This window comes from Bos taurus, chromosome 25, assembly GCF_002263795.3.
Source record: "Bos taurus isolate L1 Dominette 01449 registration number 42190680 breed Hereford chromosome 25, ARS-UCD2.0, whole genome shotgun sequence".
Lineage (NCBI taxonomy): Eukaryota > Metazoa > Chordata > Mammalia > Artiodactyla > Bovidae > Bos > Bos taurus.
Genome location: NC_037352.1, coordinates 28,891,319 through 28,919,037, shown reverse-complemented (window position 1 = coordinate 28,919,037; position 27,719 = coordinate 28,891,319). Strand labels below are relative to the sequence as shown.

Sequence of the window (27,719 nt, the reverse complement as noted above, 5' to 3'; positions counted from 1 at the left end):
CTTTACCTGTAACATGGGAAGATTCCACTGGACATAAGCCAGGAGTTTCCTAGATATGACCAGTGACTTTTTCCTCTTTTTGCCTGAAGTTACCTATCAGCCCAACCCAATCACAAAGCTGAGAGCCCATCATGAATTTATTTAGAAGGGATATTTAAAATTAGTATTAACATTATTTTTATTCTGATTATGAAATCAATGCAGACATTCTTCTAAAGGGTGAGTTTTCGATATACTAACTGAATATAAGGTGACTGATACATTGGAAACTGCAGCTGGCCTCAGGCCTCCTGTGGCTTCTGGAACAAGTAGCCACCCAGCTGCTTGGGGTGACCACTGCTTCTCAGAGGCTTTGCCTGAATTCTTTTCCTCCAGGCAGCTGGCAGTCACCATTTTGATTATAAACTCTCATGTAAATTTTGTGTACTTTATTTACCATAGCAATGAGTACATGTATTAGAAAGTCTAACCACTTTTTTTTGGCACTGAAAACAGTTGTTTTACAATGTGATTTTGTTAATTTCATTGAATAATAACAGAATAGATCCTATGGCCTAATTGTAGAAATTTCAGAAACTACATACAAGGATAAAGAAAATTTACATTCACCTCTATTCCAAGTCATAATTAGTATTGTCAGAATTACTACATTTTCCCCAGTTTTTGTCTCTGTATGAATATAAATGGATATATAATAGTTGTAGGACAAGGATGTAATTACACTGTAAATTAAAATCTCTAGATCGTAGAGTGAAAATATTATTTTAAAAAATTGCACAATATTCCATCTTTGTAAGTACATTTTTCTACACCTCTAACTAATTTCATATGACAGAGTCTTAGACGTAGAATTATTTTTAATTATAAGGTTTAACATTGGAAAAGTTGTAGAAAACTATCAGCAAATAGTTTTCAGAAAAGTTTTACAATTTACATTTCTACTGGTAGTATATGAGTTTGCCCATTTCCTCCCTCTTGACAGCACTATTATATGTTTTATTCTTTTCCAACTTGGTAGGTGAAAACTGTTATCCAATTACTATTTTAGTAGATATCCCTTAGATTTCTAGTGAGGTTGAGAACTGTTTTAATGTTTGTTTAAAGTATCCATCAATTGTTATTTCTTATCCCACTCATCTGTTATCATATCTAGAGGTTTCCATATTGTTTTAGAAATGCTCTCCACATATACCTTAGTCTATTGCTGTATTTTTTCCTATTACTTTTTAAACTACTTATTTCTTTATTTATTTGGCTGCTCTGGGTCTTAGTTGCAGCATGCAGGGTCTTTAGTTGTGGCACCTGGGATCTAGCTCCCTGACCAGTGAGAGAACCTAGTGCCGCTGGGACTGCCAGAGAAGTCTCCCAATTACTTTCTGAAACATCCTTTCAATAGTTTAATAGTTTTTATTTATGATTCTTCTGTTGCTTTAATGCTTAGAAAGGCAATTCCTACTTAGAAAATTAGTTACATATTGACATGTAATTCCTCCATCTTTTAAAACAGTTAAAACATATACTGTTATATGGACTAAAGACCAATGATACTTATAAATATGAGTAAATGAGGGAAAAACCCAAATGACCAAGGTTTGAATCAGACCAGTAAGCCTTACTGGATGCCTGCCCCATGTGCCAGGATCGCTGAAATCTCAGTAGCTCTCAATCTTGGGCAAACATCAGAGCCACCTGGAGGGTGGATTGAACCCAGATACCAGCTCCACCCTGGAGTTTTTGATTCAGTACTTCTAGGGTGGGGTCCAGGTGTTTGCATATCTAACATGTCCCAGGTGATGCTGATGCTGCTGGTTCAGGAACCAGACTTTGAGAACCTCTCCTGAGTTTTCCATGCTCCATATTTCGCAGGCAGTAAAATCGCTTTGGGGATTCAAGCATTCACTGTCAATCTAACAGGCCTCATGATGGGCATGGCTGCTGAAAGCTATTTGGTTCCTAAGATGATTAAGAACAGCAGCTTTGGATCCCAAACTCCGATAGAGTGGCACGTTGACAAAATATTGAGGAGAGAACCATTCTGTTAGTGCCAGATTTGATGTAAGAAGCGACTCTGCCTGCTGGAATGCAAGTTATCCATAAAAGAACAAAAGTCAAAATCCTGGTATTTTCTAGGTCTTGGTCACATGCAACAAACACCTCATGTGAATGAATATAATTTCTTCTGTCTCACTTGCTTTCCCTGCAAGTTTTATCCAAGGTAGACCTCACAGGGCAGATAATTTACAGTTTCACAGATGAAAACATTGTAGATACTTCATAGTTATTTGACTAGCTGGGGACTATATTTACTTTCCTTTCATCTTTTTCTGATTATACAAGTAATGCATGCCCATTGTGAAGCTTTTGAAAAATATAGAAAGATATGATCACTCATCATGCTATCACATATGGAATGTCACTGTCAATAATACTCTGACATATTTTCCCCAGTTCTTTTATGCATAAAAGATTTGGCATCATATTGTACCTGGAGCTTTCCAGAGTGTTTCTTTCCTGTGCACACAGATGTGAGATAAACTAGACCTGTGTGTAAACAGGCAAGTAAAAACTCACTCTGGAGCAGGCACAAAGAGCAGGAAGCCCTGTGAGTTTCTTTGTTCTTAACCTCCAGCCCCAAACCTGTTCCCACACATCCAATGCCATCCACTGAATAGATCCATTTGCTTAAATATTGATGTGTTTCATTTCTTAAATCAGAAACTGTAAATTAGGGACTTCCCTGGTGATCCAGTAGTTATAGATCCACCTTGCAAATGCAGGGGACTCGGGTCTGATCCCTGATCAGGGGCCCAGGATCCCATATGCCGCAGGGCAGCTAAGGCCCATATACTTGCAACTACTGAGTCCACGTGCTTTAGAACTCGTGCTCTTCAACAAAAGAAGCCAATGCGCTGCAATAAGACCCAGCACAGCCAAAAAAAACCCTGTAAATTAGTCAAGTCTTAGTGAAGTTTATGCATAAGATAAAAACGTGAGCCAAGGAGCCAAGGTGTTGGCTCCTTCTACAGGTACAGGTAAGTCCTGATAGTAAGACACCACTGGCTCCTCTCCTAGCTAAGGGTGGGACTCATCTCTCTCTCTTTAAAGGGAGAAGAGTTTAACAGAAGTGTTGGTTGAACCTGGATCACCAGAGCTGCATGATCTCCCGTGATGCTGGTCATTACCTCTGCCATTTGGTCGTTACCACAGTCTGCGAGCTCGTGGCAGAACACAGCTGTGCACAGTGCTGGAGGTCATAGAGGAGGAAAGATGAAGGGCTGTTGTGGGGACTCAGGTGAACCCTCGATGCAGATGTTTCACAGCATGGGAGCATCTGTTGCATTAGATACCTTCTTGGGTACAAGTGGCCTTGTGGTGTGTGGTGCAAGTGACTGGCAGAATAAAGTGACTTTGAGGATGCTGCTGCTCTACAGTTGCAATGGAGTTGAAGTGTTGAGCATGAAAGCCCTCCCCCGCCCCCACCCTGCATCTGGCCCTCTCAGCTCCTCCCTCCCCTCCTCTCCTCTCCACCACTAACATACACCAAGTTCTGCTCAACTACATCACAGCAGTAACAGCCAACACACACGACTTTGATGAATAAAGGAGAAGACAATAAGAATTCCACAGGTTATTATTTGCTACACAAGGGAGAGGTTCTGAACTGGCAGCCAAGAAATCTGTGAGTCTCACACCCAGACTAAGTACCCAGGGAGGACAGACACTCTGGGGCATGGCCCTCGTGTTAGTAGCCAATCAATTCCATCTTCACTGATACCAGTTTCCTGCAAAGAGCCAGGCGCTCAAAACTTTGGGGATGAGCACCAACTGATAAATAGCCCTTTTTGCAGAATCCCAATTGATTTTCTTCTCCCCTTGGCCCTGTAGGCTAGAATGCCAGGAATGAGTGAGCCTTGGAGAGCAGACTTAATTTGCAAGGTGAGCCTAGGGCCTGGTGGGCTCACTTCTCAGAACACAGAGAACATCCATGGTCAGTTTTCCTCTAAGATAGGGAGAAACCAAAACCTGAAAAAAATGAAAGACCGTGACAGCAGTGTCAGGCCAGGAAGCTGAAGCCAAAGTACAGCCACATTCCCCTTTGTGGTCGCCGGTCTCCAAGGCGGTCCTCAATGACCCCTCCTCTGGGGATTCACTGGGAGGAGTCCTCTCCCTCCACTGAATGCGGATGCACTTTGTAACCAATAGGACTGAGGTATAGTTGAATTACAGTGTTGTGTCAATTTCTGCTGTAGAGCAAAGTGACTCAGTTATACATATATATATACATTCTTTTTCATATTCTTTTCTATCGTGGTTCATCATAGAGTATTGAATATAGTTCCCTGTGCTATACAGTAGGACTTTGTTGTTTATTCATTCTCCCCATACCAGTTTGCATCTGCTAATCCCAAACTTCCAATCCAACTCTCTCCCACCCTCCTTCCCCTTAGCAACCAGCACTCTATTCTCTGTGAAGGACTGTCTTAAACATCTTTTGTAAAACCCATAGTGATTGTTAGACTACGGGATAAGTAACAAGTTCTTACTAAGTACTTGTTGGTTATATGCAAGATGATAGATTAAGACTAGAGGTACACTGCCGACTGCAATCCTTAACTAGATGAGAGAAATATCGTTGGTTAAGGGAAAAAACACATCAAGAAATTAAAGAAACCACCCTGTGTTGGAATGGTGTTTTACATGTCTAAACTATAATTCAATTTAACTTGACAAATTATATTCACATCTTAAAAATAATTATTGATGAGCCATTCCCCAAATTCCATAATCATAAAATAATATTCACATTTTAAAATTAAAGAATATAAAGAAATGACTTATAGCACATCAAAATAGTTCAAAGGTCATTGTTACTTGGAATTTCTAAGACAGCTTGCAGATAGAAACAGAAGCAAATTGAGAAGTATCAAATACAAATTTTGAGATAAAACCCTTCTTTCCTCTTGAGAGATAGGATCCAAACACACAAGGCAATCATATCATCCTCTCAGCAAGGACCTCCTGAACCAGGAATGGCAGTGAGCACAGGTAATACCAATATGTCCTTCCTAGGTGTCTTCAGGAAAAAGGCTTTTGTGAACCAGAAGAGGAGGAATCTCATTTCTCCAAAATGTAAAACTATTTTTGAAATAAGGAATAAATAGGGAGATATTTCACTCTTCCAAGACTTAAAAGAGTATAGTTTTGATACTTGTTTTCAGGGGACCTAGGAGAATCTCAGGGACAGGGGAGCCTGGTGGGTTTCCGTCTATGGGGTCGCACAGAGTTGGACACAACTGAAGCAATTTAGCAGCAGCAGCAGCAGTATGATCTCAACTTAGTTGTCCAGTTCAAGAAATGTACATCAGTCGAGCCCAAAAGAGAGCTTCATATGCTGAACATAAGCTCAAGAATTCACAGTCAAATGTTAGTCCCAAACCCATGTTTACTATCAAATCTAATCTTTAAACAAAATCTTAACTCACCTGCCAGAATATGCTGTCTATTGTGTTTCCAAGAAAACCATCGCGACCTTCTGAAGACACCAGTTTGGGGCCAAGAATGGTCATGAATTCATCAAAATCCACCTGGCCATCCCCTGGAAGGAGAAGATATAAGTATGAGTTGAAAAGTAGCTGAAATTGACCTACCCAATGTTTATTTCATTATTTCACTGGAAATATGAAATAAACATCTCCGTGAAATAAAATCATGAAATAATTTGAAATAATGAAATAAACATCTGGGAGTAGATGAATAAAATAAACATGAAATAAACATCTACATGCTTTTCTACACAGCATGACCTTGATCAATGAAGAGCTGGAACCATTTCTGAAAACTGTGCAACATCTTAAAATACCAAAAGACAACCAAAAGAAACTGGCAACAATTAGTACCTCCAATACCACCTATCCCTAATCATTTGTTACTATTTATATCTAAATCCCAACCAACACCTCCCACAACCTCACAGGTACTGTAATTCCTGGACCCCAAGTTGCCTAGCTGTACAGGAGAGAAATCACACCTTTATCCCAATCTCTTCCTTCATACTGGTCAATCACACATAGATTTAGTCATCAAGTCTTACTGATTTCACTTGTTAAATACCTGTAGCTGCTCTACCTTCTTCATTAATTCAATTGCTAGTCCAGTTCCAAAAACACTGTGGTAGGAAAACGTTTCCAAGAATGAATGTTCTAATAATAATTACAATATTACTAGTAGAATGACTTTTGTCCTCATATTCTCACCTCCATACTTTCTTCCACACAGTTGAGTTTACTTCTCCCAAAGCCTATCTGATCCTGCTTTATAAACTTCAGTGGCATCTTTGACCAAAAATAAGGAAACCACCTCAGAACCCACCCACCTCAAGTCCCATTATGCCTTTTGACACCTTTTGCTCCCCACCTCTGCACAAGATGTCATGCTATTTCGGAGCTCCAGACCTCTGTACACACTGTTCCCTCCATTTGTCTACTGGGTAATCTCTAACTTGTTTCATAAGATGAAGCTGAAATATCATGTTCTCTTTTGATATTTTTCCTGACCATTTCTCATCTCACTAGACGGAGTTGGGCAAACTTCTGTTTCTCCTACTAACTTAATGTGCACCTGTTTAGAACTGATTACCCTCTATCTCAGCCACTAATGTGCATGCCTGTCTCCCACCTAGATTGTTAGCTCTGCAAGGCCAAGGACCCAGTCTGAAAAGTCTATATTTGATACCATGGTGGGCACTCAAAGTGCCCTTAGAGAATGAATGATATCTCTTGCTTGTATTTTCTTTGCTCAGTTCAACATGTATTGGAACTTCCATGCTAGAGCTGACACTGGCCAAGTGAACTTAGGCCAACTTAGACAAAAGTGGACCTTCAGGGCATGGCCTGAGCCCCCAGGATTCATCAGTGTGGCATTCTGCACGGACTGCTTGGGAGGGTGTCTCCACCAAGAGTCACCACACCTTGGTCCCAGGTGAAAAAGACAGCCCAGGTGGCTGCATACAAGCTTGCCAAAGTGCAGACATATCAATCCACTCCCAGAGTGTAATAGCCTTCCATGAGCCTTTGCTGAAAACCTACTTCCAAAATTCAAGCAGATGTCATCATCAAGATGTCAATAATTCAGAAAAAGACAGTCCAGGAACAGATCCAAGTGTAGATAAAACTTCCAAGAGGATAGGAGAAGAATGACAAGTCAGTGGGAAAGGGAAGACTAAGCCACCAAATGGGGTGGGGCAGTCCAAGGACCACTGAGAAAGGAATGTACCTCTTACCATTTGACAAGATGAAAGGATCTAAAATTTCACCCTGGCTGGTCATCATCAGCCGACAACAAGTTAGCATCTTGCCTTTCAAACCAGCAAATACTTCTTAAAAGAATACTGTTCAATGCTGGCAGAGATGTGGAGAAGACACGAGCTCTCTTATGCACCCCTGTGTGCTCATCCTGAACACTGACTAGCAGGATTCAAAATGCTGTATCCTGCTGGTTCCTTTTCACTTAACAACTTCACTTTTAAAGAAAAAGACAAAGCAAGGAAACTACCTTAAATGCAGTCCAAGATGTTTACCCAAAGATAAATCATCCAGTATTTGTGAAAGTAGAAAGCTGGAGGAAGCTGAGAATGGCCCAGTCTTGCTGGTATTCACAATGAGTTAGCACCACATGGCTCCCAGTCTAGGACAGTCACACTTGTTATGCTCATGCACTAACCTGCTGCTCACCCCCAAGTTGCTCCTGCTAGTCAAACCTGGCACTGGGGACTTCCCTGGCAGTCCAGTCATTAAGAATCAGCCTGCCAGTGCAGGGGACATGGGATCCTTGCTCTGGGGACTAACATTCTACAAGCCATGGGGCAGCTAAGCCCCTGAGCCAACTACTGAAGCCAGAGTGCCCTAGAGTCCATGCTCTGCAACAAGAGAAGCTACCATAATGAGAAGCCTGCATGCTGCAACTAGAGAGTAGTCTCCGCTCACCACAACTAGAGAAAGCCTGCATGCGTCAATGAAGAGCCTGTGTGCTGCAATGAAGACCTAGTGCAGCCATAAATAAATAAACAAAAAGCCAGTGCTGGATGGCCAAAAAGTCTCAGACCAGAAGATGCATTCTCAAGAGAGAAAGTGTCACCTTCAGTGAGATGGAAAGTGATTCTTAGGGGACAAAAAATATCTTAGGCATTACAATCATTAGTGGCCCTCCTAAGGTCACAGTACATAAAGAGACATATGCACACTATATCTGTACTATTAAAATGCCATGGGGTTGGGGCAACTAGAGAAACAAGTGTCTTAAAAGGCATCTGAGCAGGTGGGTGGCAGAACAAGAAGGAGGAGCAGGACAAGAGGAAGAAGCAGACAAGGAAGAGGAAGTAGTTTGAGAAACACTAGACTAGATAATGTCTCAAGTACAGTAAGTCCCCTCCGTGCCAATCGTCAAGTCGTGAACTTTCAAAGATGCAAACGTGCATCTAGTTCCAGCAAGGAACCAGAACCTGTTCCATCAACGTCAGGCATGAGTGAAATTGCAGCTTGCCCTCCATCTCCTATTGCTGACAATCCTTCAGTTCCACCATCTCCCACCTCCTCTCCCTCCTCCAGTTGGTAACCCTTGATGCCAACCCCTGGATGCCAGCTGTTGTGCTGTACTAGTATAAGATGAGAAATGTTTTCTTTATTTTTTGTGTTTGTTTTTTATGTATTAGTTGTGTGGAAAGTATTATAAACCTATTACAGTATAGTATGATATAGCTGATTGTGTTAGTTGGGTACCTATGAACAAATTAGACTTAAGAACAAACTGGACTTACTAATGAAACCTGTTCATATGTAGGGGACTTACTGTACTATGGTTCTCCTTCCAGGGACCTCCTTCTGAGGTGCTGGTCTAGTAACAATGGGCATCACCCCAACTGTCTGTCACCCAGGGCAACGGTTCATAAAGGTTTAGAAGCTCGAAGGTGTGGATCATTCTTTTACAAAGACCTCATAAGACCCTATCTAAAATACATCCACTGGGCTGGGTCATACAAGCTTCTGGCCGGGGTGTAGTAGGCACTCTTACTTGGGAGCTGAATGGAATGGGGATGGGGGAGGTCCAGAGTATGTGCCGAGTATATTTCTCAGTATATTAGGCACCTGAGGACCAGGAGCATGAGGCTGTTTTTAAACAATCTAACTTTCAGGTAAGAGGAAAGTGATCACCCACCTCTCTGAAACCTCCCCCCAACCCAGGTGATGGGAGAGCAGCATGTGGAACTGGAGTCCACACAGAACCCTGGTCAAAGTCATCAGGGAGCATTCACAGATGGTGCCCTTGGCTGAGAACATCAGCCTCAAAGTTGACAAATGGAATTGATGCTTCCAACCATATCCTGACCTCGGTGAAGGGAGCAGCTTTTTTGCTCCCGAAACCGCTGACCAGAAGGAAAGAGCTTGGGTCATGGTGAGCAACCCCAGGGTGGTGCCAGCTACAGTGCAGGGGCACAGGGGACTTGGCAGAGCCTTTCTGCTAGTTGGAGGAGAGGTCTGGTTCATGGAAGGATTTGTTTCTAGCTATTAAGCAGAAGACATTTGGAACCTCAGATTTCTTATTGGTCAAAATGTGATTCTCTCCTCCATTTTTTTTTTTCCATTATCAATGAGCCAAGGGAGATTTCTGCAGGCCCATAGTTGGAGAAATAAGAGGGATGCCTCTTTGACTTTGTCTATGTCTCTTGGGATCTTCTCAGCTCTGGCTCCTGAGCATGTGCATATTGCACATTTTCTGCAGACCCTCAGTACACAGAGTCCTCCTTCACATACAAAGCTCGTCACTGGTCTTGCCAGGAGTACAAGATTCTATTCAGATGGAGACTGAATAAAAGTCCCCTTCAGCAGATCCTAGTTTAAAGGATAGACAGGACTGGGAACACTCCGTAAGCTTTCAAAGCTGCTCCTAGCAGTCTGGCCCCACGTCCACCTCACCCTACCCCACCCTGCATCCATCCCAGGAGTACTGAGAAGAGTATAATTTCAGACATATCTCCCTAAGTTCCTTATACAAAAACTAGCCGCCGGCAGAGGCAAAGTCTGGGAAGTCTGGTGATGATCTTAACATCTAACATACTGAGCATTCACAATGCCATGGCATCATTGGAAGACATTGCACAGCCTAGTTCACTGAAGTCTGCCAGTAGCCCATTTTACAGATGAGAAAACTGATGCACAGAGAGGTTCAGTAACTTGCAGAAGCTCACACAGAGGAGCAGAGCGGTGATTCCCAACCCGGCAGCTTGCCTATGCTTTTGCCTCCTCTCGGGAGGCCAGGTGATGTATGACACTGTCAGGAACACTAATTCATCTGACCCCAGTGTTCCCTGGCTGGGGAATGCTGTGGCTTCTGGCACAAAGAGGCAAATTGAAATCTAAGTTGTCTTTTTGTCTAGTTATCAAGTCTCAGGGCAGCTGCTGGAGGCCTTTATTAAGCATTTAAAAGAGTCATAATAAGTAATAGGAAATATTGATTTAACATTTGCTATATGCCAGACACTGAACTCAAGGTCTGACATATTATTGTGTTTGATTCCATCCCAACACTGTGAATAGGTTCTGCCCTTCCACATTCTACCCTTGAGAAAACTTCACCAAGAAGAGGTTAAAAGGAGCTGGGTCAAGGCTGGTCAGCTAGTATATGCCTGCCGAGGGATCAACTTGGAACTCTTGATTTAACCCCCACGTTGCAAAGCCTCCCTCTATGTCAGAGGCCCCAGTACAATTCCTGTTTCAGGTTACACCTCTCTGCAAAGTCTGAGAGTATAGTATGTTTTCCTACTGAGCTTTTAGGAAGGAATTTAGTGGGAACTGGGAAAATGGCCTTTAGAGGCTTTAACACAAATGACCACTGTCTGAAAGCTCTTTGTTCCCCCAAATTGCCATCCTGCCTGCAATGAGGGTCTCAGTAATTCTCCTTGGAGGGTCAGTTCTCAGAGGATCCAGGTCTCTCCCATACAATCCTATAGGCACCCTCTTCCACCAGGCCTGGCAGGGTGACATCAGGCAGGGGACATTCACGTGTCCCCTAAAGACATCAGGCTGGCATTCACGTGTCCCCTAAAGACAAACCAGACATCTTCCCAGACCGCCCTCCCCTGACCCTTCACAGAATGCAGTGACCTCCGAATGCAAAAACTTCATTTGGTTAAATCATTTTACGAATCTTTAACAGTAAGTGCAGAGCAAAACAATGAAACTCACTCCAATAAGGAATCATTCCTAACCTCCCCCATGCTTCCAATATTATGATCCACTTAGCAAGACAGGCAGGAAGCTAACCTGCCCAGGACCACATCTGATTGCTTCCCACTGCTATGTAAGTCAGAGTAATGAACTTGAACGAGGGCAAGAAGCTGCGGGAGGGCCAGGACTGCACGACATTCGTTAAGACCAACCAGCTGAAACTTTCACCAAGAGGTAAAATAACAATAAAAATCCCTGCAAAATAAAAGGAAGGAAAGGCATATTCAGAAAAAATGATGGGTAAAGAAGGGTAATGAGGAGATAGCTTGGGAGGAAGAAGAAATGTCTGCTTGAGACTCTGTTCCAATCAACTGACTCAATTCCAAAAGCACGGAGATGTGAGGTATACGGTGGGGCAAGAGAGGGATGAATAGACACAGGCTTACCCTCCAGGAGGTTGCAATCCATCACCCAGGGCAGAATCTAGTAGGGGCTGGGACTGACCTAAAAGCATTGAGCTAGGGCAGCACCACAGTAGGAGCAAAGGCTCTAATTTGGAAATTCTCGATGGCTCAGGAGTGAGCTGAGAAACAGAATATTTCCTGCCATATCAGTAAACAAGGATATCACAGTCATCGGCAATTGCAGCCCTCCAACATGAGCCAGTGAGCCCCGAGGAAATTCAGGGCTGAAAAGAACACCTGCCATCTAGCAGCCAATAGATTGCAGGCACTCCCTGTGGTGAGCCCTGAGGGAACATAGGGTGTGAAAATACAGGATACTGGCCCCAGATAGCTCAGGTGCATACCTGAGGAATGATTTCAGTGAGCTTAGACTCTTGCATTTTCCCATACTTAGAAAAGTGCTAAATGCCTTAACTCGAGATATCTGGTTTTCTTCAATTAATAATAATATTTTGATGTTCCTGATAACCTGCGCGTTATTGAAATATTGTTGTTGTTTTTTAGATGCTAAGTCGAGTCAGACTCTTTGTGACTCCACGGATTGTAGCCCACCAGGCCCCTCTGTCCATGGGATTTCCCAGGCAAGAATACTGGAGTGGGTTGCCATTTCCTTCTCCAGGGAATCTTCCCGACCCAGAATCAAACCCATCTCCTGCATTGGCAGGCAGATTCTTTACTGCTGAGCCACCAGGGAAGCCCCTTATTGCAATATATCCTAGCTATATAGCGTATGTATTTAGTTCTTCCCCTGGTCTCCTCAGAGTGGTTTCTCGGGGCTCTCTTTAATGCTGTCTCCTGAGCTACAGTCCTCATTTTGCCCCAAATAAAACTTGACTTGCAGCTCTCATGGTGTGCACTTTCTTAAAAGTCAACAGAACCCTTAACCCGTAAGGGAGGGGAGGTTCTAGCAAGCTGAAAGAGGAGATGAGCATCCTGAATACTTCATGGACCCCAGGAAGGATGTTGTGTGACTGGAGCAGTAACCACCCTCCCTTTATGCTGGAACAAGGACTCCTGTGGGAAGAGAACAGGACAAGATAAGCCCTGCTTGTTTCTGATGCAGCGTCAGTGGGAAGTGTCCAAGTGGGGAGTGAGAGCATCACCCCATCCACCAACTCCACCCAGTGAAATTTGTGTGCCTAATGCTGAGAAGGCAATGGCAACCCACTCCAGTGTCTTGCCTGGAGAATCCCAGGGACGGGGAAGTCTGGTGGGCTGCCGTCTCTGCGGTCGCACAGAGTCGGACATGACTGAAGTGACTTAGCAGTAGCAGTAATGCTTCCACATCAACCTCTTATAATGTGTTAGGGACTGAACTGTGTCCCTCCAGAATTCATTGGTTGAAGCCCCAACTCCCAGTGTGACTATATTTGGAGACAGAGACTTGAAGGAAGTGATTAAGGTTAAGTGAGGTAATAAGGGTGGGACCCTAATCCAATAGGATTGGTATCCTTTTAAGAAGAGAAACAGGGACTTCCCTGGCAGTCCAGTGGTTGGGACTCAGTGTGTCCACTGTAGATATCATGGGTTCGATCCCTGGTTAGGGATCTAATATAGACCTCAGAGAAGCTGGTGACACAAGCAAGGTTCTTCCTTGTGAAGGCTTGACTGTGGGCAGCAGGCTGGCTCAGCCACTATTCTGAAAGGACTAGCATGTTCTCTCCATCCTCTGCCTCTGTGCTCAGAATTTTACATACTTAAGTCCTCCTACTTCCCAAACTGCCCAATCCTCAACCTGCCTGTCAAAGCAGCTCCAAGGCCCAGACAACCCTAAGCAGTGCACAGGCCGCCGGCAACCTAGCATCCCGGGAAGCCTGTTTCTCATGGGAGCTGGACGTTAAGCAGAGCTTTTACACCTCTTATGCATCCTAGAATGATAGAAAAGATGCTTCTACTTCCGCTTTATATCCAAATGGGAAATTGCAATTGACCACAGTAGAAAGTGGGCTTCCCAGGTAGCACAAGTGATAAAGAACCACCTGCCAATGCAGGAGATGTCAGAGACATGGGTCCGATCCGTGGGTGGGGAAGATCCCCTGGAGGAAGGCATGGCAACCCACTCCAGTATTCTTGCCTGAAGAATCCCACGGACTGAGGAGCCCTGCAGGTGGGCTACAGTCCATAGGGTCACAAAGAGTCAGACACGCCTGAAGCAACTTAGCACGCACACATGCACAGTAGAGAGCTGAGGGATAGTGAGATAAAGGAGGGAGTTGGTGGAGGGTGGAGGCATGTCCTAGCCTTGGCACTGCTCACTCTCACGTCCCTTCCGAATAGGACCAGGAAGTAATCAATAAGGCTGGCTCTCAGGAGGTGTGCAAAGTTTGTGCTCACAGCTGGGGCCCATGCTCCTCTGGTATTGTTTCTCATCTATGCTATGGGTCCATCCAAGCCTAATCTGCTTAGAGTTAGCCCAGCCATGCTACCTCCTCTCTTATTTTCTGCATATGGATATAGCCCACGGGCAAGGCTGAATATACACAGGCACTTTTTTCCTTATTCCTATTGCTCTTATATTCACACCTTCCTCGGGGATCCATGTGGAAAAGAAACTGTCAAAACAAGACAGACCATGCATCTTACTAGCACCAAACTCGCCTTCTACTCCAATAGCTGCAAGGTCATCTCTAACCTTCAGAGAATAGTGTTGACTAGAAAGTTTCGGGTCTGAAGTACATCAGGGAGTGAGTTATGAGAAAATGGATGCAGCGACTTCAGAATAATCTTGACTTGAGGATCACAAGGAACAGATATTGAGCACAGTTTTATGGACTTGTTGGTCCTTTGGATAAATGTCTATTTAGTTCCTCTGCCTATTTTTAAATTTTTTTTTCTATTTTATGTTGTACAGATGTTTTGGTGTGGACCATTTTAAACGTCTTTATTTAATTTATTACAATAGTGCTTCTATTTTATGTTTTGTGCTTTTGGCTGCAAGACAAGTAAGGGATTTTCAGCTCCCTGACCAGAGAGATAAGTCAGCCTCTCCCATCAGGAAGCTTCCATAAACCTCTTATCCTTATCATCAGAGGGCAGACAGAATGAAAACCACAATCACAGAAAACTAATCAAACTGATCATATGGACCAGTCTGGCAACCCACTCCAGTGTTCTTGCCTGGAGAATCCCAGGGATGGGGGAGCCTCGTGGGCTGCCGTCTATGGGGTCACACAGAGTTGGACATGACTGACGTAACTTAGCAGTAGCAGCAGCAGTGTCTAACTCAATGAAACTAATAGCCATGCCGTGTAGGATCACCCAAGACAGATGGGTCATGGTGGAGAGTTCTGACAAAACATGATCCACTGGAGAATGGAAGGCAAACCACTTCAGTACTCTTGCCTTGAAAACCCCATGAACAGTATGAAAAGGCAAAAAGATAGGACACTGAAAGATGAACTCCCCAGGCCAGTAGGTGCCCAAGATGCTACTGGAGATTGTGGAGAAATAACTCCAGAAAAAATGAACAGATAAAGCCAAAGCGAAAACAACGCCCAATTGTGGATGTGACTGGCGATGGAAGTAAAGTCCTATGCTGTAAAGAACAATATTGCATAGGAACGTGGAATGTTAGATCCATGAATCAAGACAAATTGGAAGTGCTCAAACAGGAGATGGCAAGAGTGAACATTGACATTTTAGGAATCAATGAACTAAAATGGACTGGAATGGGTGACTGTAATTCAGATGACCATTATATATACTACTGTGGGCAAGAACCCCTTAGAAGAAATGGAGTAGCCATCATAGTCAACAAAAGAGTCTGAAATGCAGTACTTGGGTGCAATCTCAAAAATGACAGAATGATCTCTGTCTGTTTCAAAGGCAAACCATTCAATATCACAGTAATCCAAGTCTATGCCCTGAACAGTAATCCTGAAAAAACTGAAATTGAATGGTCTATAAAGACCTACAAGACCTTCTCGAACTAACACCCCAAAAAGATGTCCTTTTCATTATAGAGGATTGGAATGCAAAAGTAGTAAGTCAAGAGATACCTGGAGTAACATGCGAATTTGGCTTTGGAATACAAAATGAAGCAGGGCAAAGGCTAATAGAGTTTTGCCAAGAGAATGCACTGGTCATAGCAAACACCCTCTTCCAACAACATAAGAGAGGACTCTACACATGGACATGACCAGATGGTCAATACCGAAATCAGATTGACTATATTCTTTGCAGCCAAAGATGGAGAAGCTATATACAGTCAGCAAAAACAAGACCGGGAGCTGACTATGGCTCAGACCATGAACTCCTTATTGCCAAATTCAGACTGAAATTGAAGAAAGTAGGGAAAACCACTAGACCATTCAGGTATGACCTAAATCAAATCCCTTACAATTATACAGTGGAAGTGAGAAATAGATTCAAGGGATTAGATCTGATAGACAGAGTGCCTGAAGAACTATGGATGGAGGTTCATGACATTGTACAGGAGGCAGTGATCAAGACCATCCCCAAGAAAAAGAAATGCAAAAAGGCAAGATGGTTCTCTGAGGAGGCCTTACAAATAGATGGGGAAAGAAGAGAAGCAAAAGGCAAGGGAAAAAAGGAAAGATATACCCATTTGAATGCAGGATTCCAAGGAATAGCAAGGAGAGATAAGAAAGCCTTCCTCAGTGATCAGTGCAAAGAAATAGAGGAAAACAATAGAATGGGAAAGACTAGAGATCTCTTCAAGAAAATTAGAGATACCAAGGAAACATTTCATGCAAAGATGGGCACAATAAAGGACAGAAATGATATGGACCTAACAGAAGCAGAAGATATTAAGAAGAGGTGGCAAGAATACACAGAATTATACAAAAACAGATCTTCACAATCCAGATAATCACCCAGGTGATCACTCACCTATAGCCAGACATCCTGGAATGCGAATTCAAGTGGGCTTTAAGAAGCATCACTATGAACAAAGCTAGTGGAGGTGATGGAATTCCAGTTGAACTATTTCAAATCTGAAAAGATGATGCTGTGAAAGTGCAGCACTCAATATGCCAGCAAATCTGGAAAACTCTGCAGTGGCCACAGGACTGGAAAACGTCAGTTTTCATTCCAGTCCCAAAGAGAGGCAATGTCAAAGAATGCTCAAACTACTGCACAATTGCACTCATTTCACATGCTAACAAAGTAATGCTCAAAATTCTCCAAACCAGGCTTCAACAGTATGTGATCCATGAAATTCCAGATGTTCAAGCTGTATTTAGAAAAGGCAGAGGAACCAGAGATCAAATTTGCCAACATCTGTTGGACTATAGAAAAAGCAAGAGAGTTCAAGAAAAGCATCTACTTCTGCTTTATTGACTATGCCAAAGCCTTGACTGTGTGGATCACAATAAACTGTGGAAAATTCTGAAAGAGATGGGAATACCAGACCACCTTAACTGCCTCCTGAGAAATCTGTATGCAAGTCAAGAAGCAACAATTAGAACCAGACATGGAACAACAGACTGGTTCCAAATTGGGAAAGGACTATGTCAAGGCTGTATATTGTCACCCTGCTTATTTAACTTATATGCAGAGTACATGATGCAAAATGCCGGGCTGGATAAAGCACAAGCCGGAATCAAGATTGCTGGGAGAAATATCAATAACCTCAAGTATGCAGATGACACCACCCTTATGGCAGAAAGTGAAGAAGAACTAAAGAGCCTCCTGATGAAAGTAAAACAGGAGAGTGAAAAAGTTGGCTTAAAACTCAACATTCAAAAACTAAGATCATGTCATCTGGTCCCATCACTGCATTGCAAATAGATGGAGAAACAATGAAAACAGTGACAGACTTTATTTTCTTGGGCTCCGAAATCACTGCAGATGGTGATTGCAGCCATGAAATTAAAAGATGCTCCCACTGCTGGGCATACACACTGAGGAAACCAGAAGGGAAAGAGACACGTGTACCCCAATGTTCATCACAGCACTGTTTATAATAGCCAGGACATGGAAGCAACGTAGATGTCCATCAGCAGATGAATGGATAAGAAAGCTGTGGTACATATACACAATGGAGTATTACTCAGCCATTAAAAAGAATACATTTGAATCAGTTCTAATGAGGTGGATGAAACTGGAGCCTATTATACAGAGTGAAGTAAGCCAGAAGGAAAAACATCAATACAGTATACTAACGCATATATATGGAATTTAGAAAGATGGTAACAATAACCCGGTGTATGAGACAGCAAAAGAGACACTGATGTATAAAACAGTCTTATGGACTCTGTGGGAGAGGGAGAGGGTGGGAAGATTTGGGAGAATGACATTGAAACATGTAAAATATCATGTAAGAAACGAGTTGCCAGTCCAGGTTCGATGCACGATACTGGATGCTTGGGGCTAGTGCACTGGGACGACCCAGAGGGATGGTATGGGGAGGGAGGAGGGAGGAGGGTTCAGGATGGGGAACACATGTATACCTGTGACGGATTCATTTTGATATTTGGCAAAACTAATACAATTATGTAAAGTTTAAAAATAAAATAAAATTTAAAAATAAATAAATAAAAGACGCTTGCTCCTTAGAAGAAAAGTTATGACCACACTCAGTTCAGTTCAGTTCAGTCACTCAGTCATGTCCGACTCTTTGTGACCCCATGAATCGCAGCATGCCAGGTCTCCCTGTCCATCACCAACTCCCAGAATTCACCCAGACTCACATCCATCAAGTCAGTGATGCCATCCATCCATCTCATCCTCTGTCGTCCCCTTCTCCTCCTGCCCCCAATCCTTCCCAGCATCAGAGTCTTTTCCAATGAGTCAACTCTTCCCATGAGGTGGCCAAAGTACTGGAGTTTCAGCTTTAGCATCATCCCTTCCTAAGAAATCCCAGGGCTGATCTCCTTCAGAATGGACTGGTTGGATCTCCTTGCAGTCCAAGGGACTCTCAAGAGTCTTCTCCAACACCACAGTTCAAAAGCATCAATTCTTCGGCACTCAGCCTTCTTCACAGTCCAACTCTCACATCCATATGTGACCACAGGAAAAACCATAGCCTTGACTAGATGGACCTTTGTTGGCAAAGTAATGTCTCTGCTTTTGAATATGCTATCTAGCTTGGTCATAACTTTCCTTCCAAGGAGTAAGCGTCTTTTAATTTCATGGCTGCAGTCACCATCTGCAGTGATTTTGGAGCCCCAGAAAATAAAGTCTGACACTGTTTCCACTGTTTCCCCATCTATTTCCCATGAAGTGATGGGACCAGATGCTATGATCTTTGTTTTCTGAATGTTGAGCTTTAAGCCAACTTTTTCACTCTCCACTTTCACTTTCATAGAGACTTTTGAGTTCCTCTTCACTTTCTGCCATAAGGGTGGTGTCATCTGCATATCTGAGGTTATTGAGATTTCTCCCAGCAATCTTGATTCCAGCTTGTGTTTTTTCCAGTCCAGCGTTTCTCATGATGTACTCTGCATAGAAGTTAACTAAGCAGGGTGACAATATACAGCCTTGAAACGTACTCCTTTTCCAATTTGGAACCAGTCCGTTGTTCCATGTCCAGTTCTAACTGTTGCTTCCTGATCTGCATACAGATTTCTCAAGAGGCAGGTCAGGTGGTCTGGTATTCCCATCTCTTTCAGAATTTTCCACAGTTTATTGTGATCCACAAAGTCAAAGGTAGTCAATAAAGCAGAAATAGATGTTTTTCTGGAACTCTCTTGCTTTTTCCATGATCCAGCGGATGTTGGCAATTTGATATCTAGTTCCTCTGCCTTTTCTAAAACCAGCTTGAACTAGACAGCATATTAAGAAGCAGAAACATTCCTTTGCCAACAAAGGTCCATCTAGTCAAAGCTACGGTTTTTCCAGTAGTCATGTATGGATATGAGAGTTGGATCATAAAGAATGCTGAGCACTGAAAAATTGATGCTTTTGAACTGTGGTGTTGGAGAAGACTCTTTAGAGTCCCTTGGACTGCAAGGAAATCAAACCAGTCAGTCCTAAAGGAGATCAGTCCTGAATATTCATTGGAAGGACTGGTGCTGAAGCTGAAACCACTTTGGCCACCTGATGCAAAGAAATGACTCATTTGAAAAGACCCTGATGCTGGGAAAGATTGAAGGCGGGAGGAGAAGGGGACAATGGAGGATGGGATGGTTGGATGGCATCACCAACTAAATGGACACGAGTTTGAGGAAGCTCTGGGAGTTGGTGATGGACAGGGAAGCCTGGTGTGCTGCAATCCAGGGAGTGGCAAAGAGTCAGACACAACTAAGCAATTGAACTGAACTGAACTGACCAGGGATTGAACTTATATTCCCTTCACTGGAAGGTGATGTCTTTACTTCTGGACTCACAAGGAAGACCCCATTTTTCAATCTGATTACTTGGGTGTTTTGGTTAATGTGTTGGACGACGTTGTTTAAGGACACAGCCTTGCAACTAGTGGAGAAATAAGTCCCAGAGGTCTTATACACACTACAGTGATGGTAGCCAACAAAAGTGTATTATAAACATTAAACTTGCTAAGAGATTAGGTCTTAATTGTTCCCCAAACTGGACAAAAATAATTGCATGGCATGACAGAGGTGTCAGCTAATGCTAGTCTAGCATATTCCATACTCCACTATAAGTGAACGTTGCTCAGTCGTGTCTGACTCTTTGCAACCCCATGAACTACATAGTCCATGGAATTCTCTAGGCCAGAATACTGGAGTGGGTAGCCTTTCCCTTCTCCAGGGGATCTTCCCAACCCAGGGATCAAAGCCAGGTCTCCCACATTACCAGTATAAATGTATCAAATAAAAAAGAATGAGGGAAGCTGCCTCCTGGTCGGGTGGCCTGGGTCCGGGAAGCCAGGCATGAAGATCACCAGGCAGAAACATGCGAAGAAGCATCTTGGCTTCTTCCGCAATAATTTTGGAGTCCGCGAGCCATACCAGATACTGCTGGACGGCACTTTCTGTCAGGCTTTAAATTTAAAAAAAAAAAAAAAAAAAAGAATGAGGATAATCTCTAATGTGTCTTCATTCAACTTTCCATAAAAAAAATCCATGAAACTAGAAAAAGACAAAAAAAAAAAAAAAATCACAGAAGTTCTAAAAGCTGAGGCTACCCATCAACCACTTGAAAAAAATCTAAGCAAATGTTTGCCAGCCACAGAGCAAGTGAAGCAGATGGAGAAATAAAACGGGTCATCTGTGCAGGCTGCACTCTTGGAAAGGGAGCTGCAGCACCTGCCAAGAAGTGATGGGAAGAGGCATGAGCATCATTCTTGGTCCTCGCCAAGCTCGGAGACCCAGAGTCTGCGAAACCTAGAGACCCAGGCAACCAGCTCCCAAGTGTGTATGCCTGGGCTGCTAGGAAGTCTGGCACCTTGTTCTTGTTTCTTGTCATCCTTTTCTCTCCTTTTCTGGTACCTCCATTTGTAGGTACAACCCCAGCATAGCACACGAGGAGAAGTTCCAGCACTGACTAGCATTGTGCTACAGGCTCCAGTCTCCACGCCCTAAGCAGGGGGGAGACTGTGGGAACCCAGAGTGTAATAAGTGTTGGGAATTGTTATCATTGTTTAATATGCTGCTTCTTGATCATGATTCTTATCTTTTAACTTTTGGGGAGCTGCATCCCAAAGCATGTGGGAATCTTAGTTCCATGCCCACTGCATTGAAAGAGCAGAGCCTTAACCACTGGATCAAGGGAAGCCCTTTGATCATGATTCTTTTTTTAAAACATAAATTTATTTATTTTAATTGGAGGCTAATTACTTTACAATATTGTATTGGTTTTGCCATACATCAACATGAATCCGCCACAGGTGTACACGTATTCCCCATTCTGAAACCCCCTCCCACTGATCATGATTCTTTAACCATAAATGCTTCTCAGATTTAAAGAAGTGGTGAGTGTAAGCATGAAAACAAACCCTGCCCAGTATTCTTTTACTGAATACTTATTAGTCACCAAAAACTACATGAGGTATGGCACACTTCCTCCCCATAAGTGGGTATTCTGAAACTCAAGTGGAAAAAGAAGGTGACCAGTGACACCCACACAAATGATAGTTGGTTAATTCTAGGAACCAGGTCTCCACATTAAGAACCGAAAATGAAGGGAAAAAATATGGGTGAGTTCAAAAAGAGAGGAGAAACATTATCCTGAATACCCAAAGAAAAATTTACTCCTGAAACTCATTCACTATTAGAGAAGAAGGCTTAAGGAACACCTGCTTGTATTCCCAGTATGATACATGAAAGCAGCCCTGTGCAGGACTTCCCTGGTGGTCCAGTGGTTAAGACTCCTCCCTCCCAATGCAGGGGGCCCACGTTTGATCCCTGATCAGGGAACAAGACCCACATGCTGTGACTAGAGATGAGGCATGCCACAACAAAGATCCTGCATGCAGCAATGACAATCCCACGTGCCACAACTGAGACTCAGCACAACCAAAAGGGAAACAAGCAAAAACAGAAAGAAAGAAAACAGTCCTATGCAATTAAGAGATTGTACAAACATATGAGGATGAGGTGAAAGACATGAATGGAAGGAAGAGGGACCCAGCTTCAGCGAGGAGAAAAGGTGAGGACACCATCAATGCTCTAGCAAAGTCAAAGTCTACTTGGGATCCATTGGCGGAAAACTATGACTTCTAACTCAAGCCAACAAATAGGTTCCCAGACCCATTACATAGAGTCATTGCGCTAGACCTGGGGATGCTAAATGAACATAGAGGACATCAACTCTGTGGTCTAGGAAATTCGAGTTCAGCTGGGAAGAGAGATAAACAAGGCATCCCAAGTGTGTGTTGACTATAAAAGTACTCAATTCAGTTCAGTTCAGTCGCTCAGTCATGTCCGACTCTTTGTGACCCCATGAATCACAGCATGCCAGGACTCCCTGTCCATCACCAAATCCCGGTTGGTTCACTCAGACTCATGTCCATCAAGTCGGTGATGATACCCAACCATCTCATCCTCTGTCATCCCCTTTTCCTCCTGCCCCCAATCCCTCCCAGCATCAGAGTCTTTTCCAATGAGTCAACTCTTCGCATGAGGTGGCCAAAGTACTGGAGTTTCAGCTTTAGCATCATTCCTTCCAAAGAACACCCAGGGCTGATCTCCTTTAGAATGGACTGGTTGGATCTCCTGCAGTCCAAGGGACTCTCAAGAGTCTTCTCCAACACCACAGTTCAAAAGCATCAATTTTTTGGTGCTCAGCTTTCTTCACAGAGGCAAAAATCAGAGAAACTTGATATGATCTAGGATAGTTCTCCAAGGTAGGAGGAAGGAGAAAGGATGCTCAAGAACACTCATTGTGGTGCTAGAAAAGAATATCACTCCATCCTTATCTTTTTAATTTTTGGTATGTGTTAGAAGGTCCTTGTGGCTCAGCTGGTAGAGAATCTGCCTGCAATGCAGGAGACCTGGGTTCGACCCCTGGGTTGGGAAGATCCCCCGGAGAAAGGAAAGGCTACCCACTCCAGTGGGTGTCCACTGGGTTCCCACAGTCTCCCCCCTGCTTAGGGCGTGGAGACTGGAGCCTGTAGCATGATGCTGGCCAGTGCTGGAACTTCTCTTCATGTGATATTCTGGGGTTGTACCTACAAATGGAGGTACCAGAGAAGGAGAGAAAAGGGATGACAAGAAACAAGGCTATCCACTCCAGAATTCCAAGGGCTGTATAATCCATGGGGTTGCAAAGAGTCGGACACGAATGAGCGACTTTCTCTTCACTTCACTTCACTTCAGAAGGTCCAAAATTTATTTTTAGAGTAGTGTCTGGATATAATATGATAAACAGTGGGGGGCAAGGATACAAGAATTGAAAAGGGCAAAAAAGAGAGGTCATTGTGTACTGGGAAAGCCAAAACCTGTACATATCAACTTGCTATTTATATGCTTCTTCTTGGTAAGTCTGTTACTTAAAGTAGTGTATTAGTATATTAACTTTATGTAGGCAAACATAAGTGTTATTTGGAAAATATCATATTATGTTGGAGGGGAGAGGAGCAATTGCAGTAGCAGTAATAAAGGTAGGTGCTGCTGCAGCAGCAGAAATAGTTGTAGGAATAACCTACATCCCTAAGTTACTCTAAATAAAGACAGAGGAAAATAAGAGAGAAAATAAATGATGAAAGAGAAGATGATGGGGACTTCCCTGGTGGTCCAGTGGCTAAGCCTCCATACTCCTAATGCAGGGGGTCCAGGTTCAATCCCTAGTCAGGCAACTAGACCCTGCATGCTGCAGTGAAGATCCCGCACACAGCAACTAAGACCTGATGCAGTCAGATAAGTAAAGAAATACATTTTTTAAGTGGTTATCTCTATGGATATCACACAGAAGCTGAGTTAAATATAATATCTCATCAGGACTTTTTAAAACTGGGAAAAGAATGTGTGTTAGTTGCTTAGTCGTGTCTGACTCTTTGCAACTCCATGGACTAGAGCCTGCCAGGCTCCTCTGTCCATGGAATTCTCCAGGCCAGAGTACTGGAGTGGGTTGCCATTTCCTTCTCCATGGAAAAAGTAGGAGTGACCTCCTTAAAAGAGTAAGAGTGATCGACTTAAAGACCAGAACAGATATCCTCATGCAGGGAGGAATCCCCATTCAGATAAGTAAGACCTAAGATACTTGCTATCATTTTCATTCAATATTATTCTCAACATGCTGGTCAATATTATGATGTGAAATGGAAGTGAGAAATAATCACCTCAGAAATGGAGAAGATTACCACTATTCAGAGGGCAGTATGATTGTCTAGAAAGAACAACAGTCATTCTGGGAAATTTAGTAACAATGGCTATGCATCGGACACACATTTAAAAATCAATAGTTTTCCTGTGTGACAGCAATAACCATTTAGAAAACTTAACGGAAAAGAGACCAGAGACTTCTGAGCCTGCAGCTATATCCCAACTGGCTCTCCCTCCCATCCTTCTGGCAAGTCCCCTCTGCTGTAGGCACAGACCCAGGTGGGCAGGGCTCTCAGAGATGATGGAGCACAGGTGGAGGGATGGTACAGAGAAGGGGTGCCCAGGGGCTGGCAGAAAGGGGGCCTGCCTCACCTGGGAGTCTCCTAGAGAAAGGACCTCACCTGTGTACATGAGCTAGATGGGTGGCAGGGGCGTCCTGATCCACTGACTCCTAAAATTTGTGGAGAAAAATTTGCTCTGTGGGCTGGGGTCTCCATGCTTCTGAGTAGGGAAGCCCCCAGAGGGAGGGCTTCCCCCTGCATCCTCAGAAAACAGGCATTTCTTCTCTGCTCAGCTACAAGATGGAAACTGAGACTTCTCTCTCCCTGTAGCTTTGTTTTGTAGTTTAATTTTTATTTTATACTGCGGTATAGTTGATCTACAGTGTTGTTAGTTTCAGGTGGACAGCTAGGTGATTCAGTTATACAAATACATGGGTCTATTCTTTTTAGATTCTTTGCCCAAAAAGGTTATTACAGAATATTGAGAGCCTTTCCCTGTGCTATACAGTAGGTCTTTGTTGGTTATTTATCTTATATATGTGTGTGTGTGTTCATCCCAAGTTTCTGATTAATCCTTCCCCCACCATATTTACTCTTTGGTAACCATAAATTTATTTTTAATATTTGTAAGTCTGTTTCTCTTTTGTAAATAAATTCATTTGTTTCTTTTCTTTCTTATTTTTTCTAAATTAGACTCTACATATGAGTGATATCATATGGCATTTATCTTCCTCTTACTTCACTTAGTATGAAATCTCTAGGTCCATCCATATTGCTGCAAATGGCATTATTTCAATCTTTTGTATGGATGAGTAATACTTCATTGTAGGGCTCCCCAGGTGCCTCAGTGGTAAAGAATCTGTCTACCAATGCAGGAGTCATGGGTTCGATCCCTAGGTCTGGAAGATCCCCCACAGAAGGAAATGGCAACCCACTCTAGTATTCTTGCCTAGAAAATCCCAATGGACAGAGGAGCCTGGAGGGCTACAGTCCAGGGGGTCACAAAGAGTCGGACATGACTGAGCTCACACACACACACATATGGTTTCCCAAGTGGTGAGTGGTAAAGAATCTGCCTGCTAATGTAGGAGATGTGGGTTTGATCCTTGGGTCAAGAAGACCCCTTGGAGTAGGAAATGGCAACACACTCCAGTATTCTTGGTTGGAAAATTCCGTGGACAATGGAACCTGGTGGGCTACAGTCCATGGGGTCACAAAGAGTTGGACTACTACATACATATATACATATGAATAAAATGATTTCCTCATATGGATCCTAAATGCCATTTTCAAGTTTGCTTGCATGATCAGTCATGTCCAACTCTTTGTGACCCCATGGACTGTAGCGCTCTGTCCATGGGATTATCCTGGCAAGAATTCTGGAGTGGGTTGTCATTTCCTCCTGCAGGGGATCTTCCTGAGCCAGGAATGAAAATACATATGTGCAGGTACAGGTATACACACGTACAATTTTACTGAAATATTTTAAAAGTCTTTAAAGACAATGGCAAATAATACCATGACTCTTGACAGAAAGATTATTGTAAGGATATTAATTTTTTCCAAATTAATTTATATGTTTGAAGCAATTCCAATAAGAGTCACTATGGAATTTTTCGGAAGCTTTCCCAATGACTCTTAAGGTCATTTGGAAGAATAAGCAGGCAAGAAAATCTTTAAAATAATTAAGAGCAGTAATGCTGTATCAAATAATAAAATGTATTACAAAACTACAGTAATGAAAAAAGGACTGATGTAAGAATGAATAGGAGATACAGGGTTACTGAGAAATAAGCTATAGGAAATATAGATAATAAACAGAAATAATTGAATAGAAAATAGGTTTATTTGACAAAAGGTGTTGGGAAGATAACTTAAGAATTTAGACAGAAAAATCCATTTTTGCTCCTCACTTTCTATTTTACTCTAAAACCCTAAAGAAATGTAAAGGAAATATATATGTGAAATAGGGAAAAACTTTTCTAAGCTTCAAATCAATACAAGAAAAGCAGAAAAGATTCACAGACTTGGTAACATACTTCTTATGTTAAAAAAATTCAGAGATGAAATTATTATTTAGCAATAAATGAGGAAAATTCTATGTCATGAACTTGACAAAAGGGTAATACTGCTCAAATACAAAGAAATTCATTAAAAAGACATAAATGCTAAAGGATGTGAATAGATAATTCACAAAAGAAAATATGATTGTTAAACATGTGGGAATGTTCAACTTCAATAGTATGAAAATAAATGCAAATTAAAGCAATAATAAGATGGCATTTCCCACATCCCCAGTGCGTGAAGATTTTATTTTTAAGTGAGAAGACAGTGTGCAGTCTGCCGAGACTCCTCATCCCCCATGATGGGAACAGGTCTTGGCAGAGCCTTTCTGGATATTAATTTGGCATGCCATTTAGATAAAAAGTTCCTCTTTAATGTTTTTCTCTTTCATTCCATAATTTCTTTTCTGGAACCTGTCCTAAGGAATTAATCAGAAATTTGGATAACTATCTCTGCACTATGTCGTTTATCATGGCATTATTTATACTAAAGAAAAACAGAAAAGAATAAAGAATACAAACAGGAAATGAAAATCAACACACCACTCAGAAACAACATATGAGTCTTCTCTTCTAAGCAAATAAATAAAATAATTGAAATAATATTTTCCTGTCCTTTCTACTTGACATTCAATTGTGAACATTTATCATGTTATTAAAAATCTTTATAATATAATATCAGTCATGTAACACCTCACATGGATCCATAGTTTTTTCAATAAGTCTCGCACCTTTGGAAAGTCTGAAAGTTTCTATATGAGCCTGTAATTGGGTTATAATAAAACAGAAAGCTATTTCTCTTGTTTAAAGCTTTTAAAAGGTCCATATAAAATAGTTCTTTTTTAATTTTTACTTTACATTGGGCGTGTAGTTGATTTACAATGTTGTATTAGCTTCAGGTGTATGGCAAAGTGGCTCAGATAGTTATATATATACATATACATATCTCCATTCTTTTTCAGATTCTTTCCCCATAAAGGTTATTACAGAGTCTCCTGTGCTATACAGTAGGTCCTTGTTGATTATCTACTTTATATATGTTGTTGTTTAGTCACTAAGTTCTGTC

The 27,719-nt window shown here is 42.4% G+C and overlaps 1 protein-coding gene across 3 annotated transcripts in view; it reads right to left on the bottom strand.

Moving 5' to 3' along the window:
* The window catches only part of CALN1 (calneuron 1), a 462,160-nt gene that overhangs the window by 179,319 nt on the left and 255,122 nt on the right, over positions 1-27,719 (bottom strand). For all 3 annotated transcript variants that reach the window (NM_001206115.1, XM_005224934.5, XM_059881397.1), the window contains exon 4: positions 5,484-5,596. In NM_001206115.1, coding sequence (NP_001193044.1) covers positions 5,484-5,596 — 113 coding nt within the window. The remainder of the gene's footprint in view (positions 1-5,483; positions 5,597-27,719) is intronic.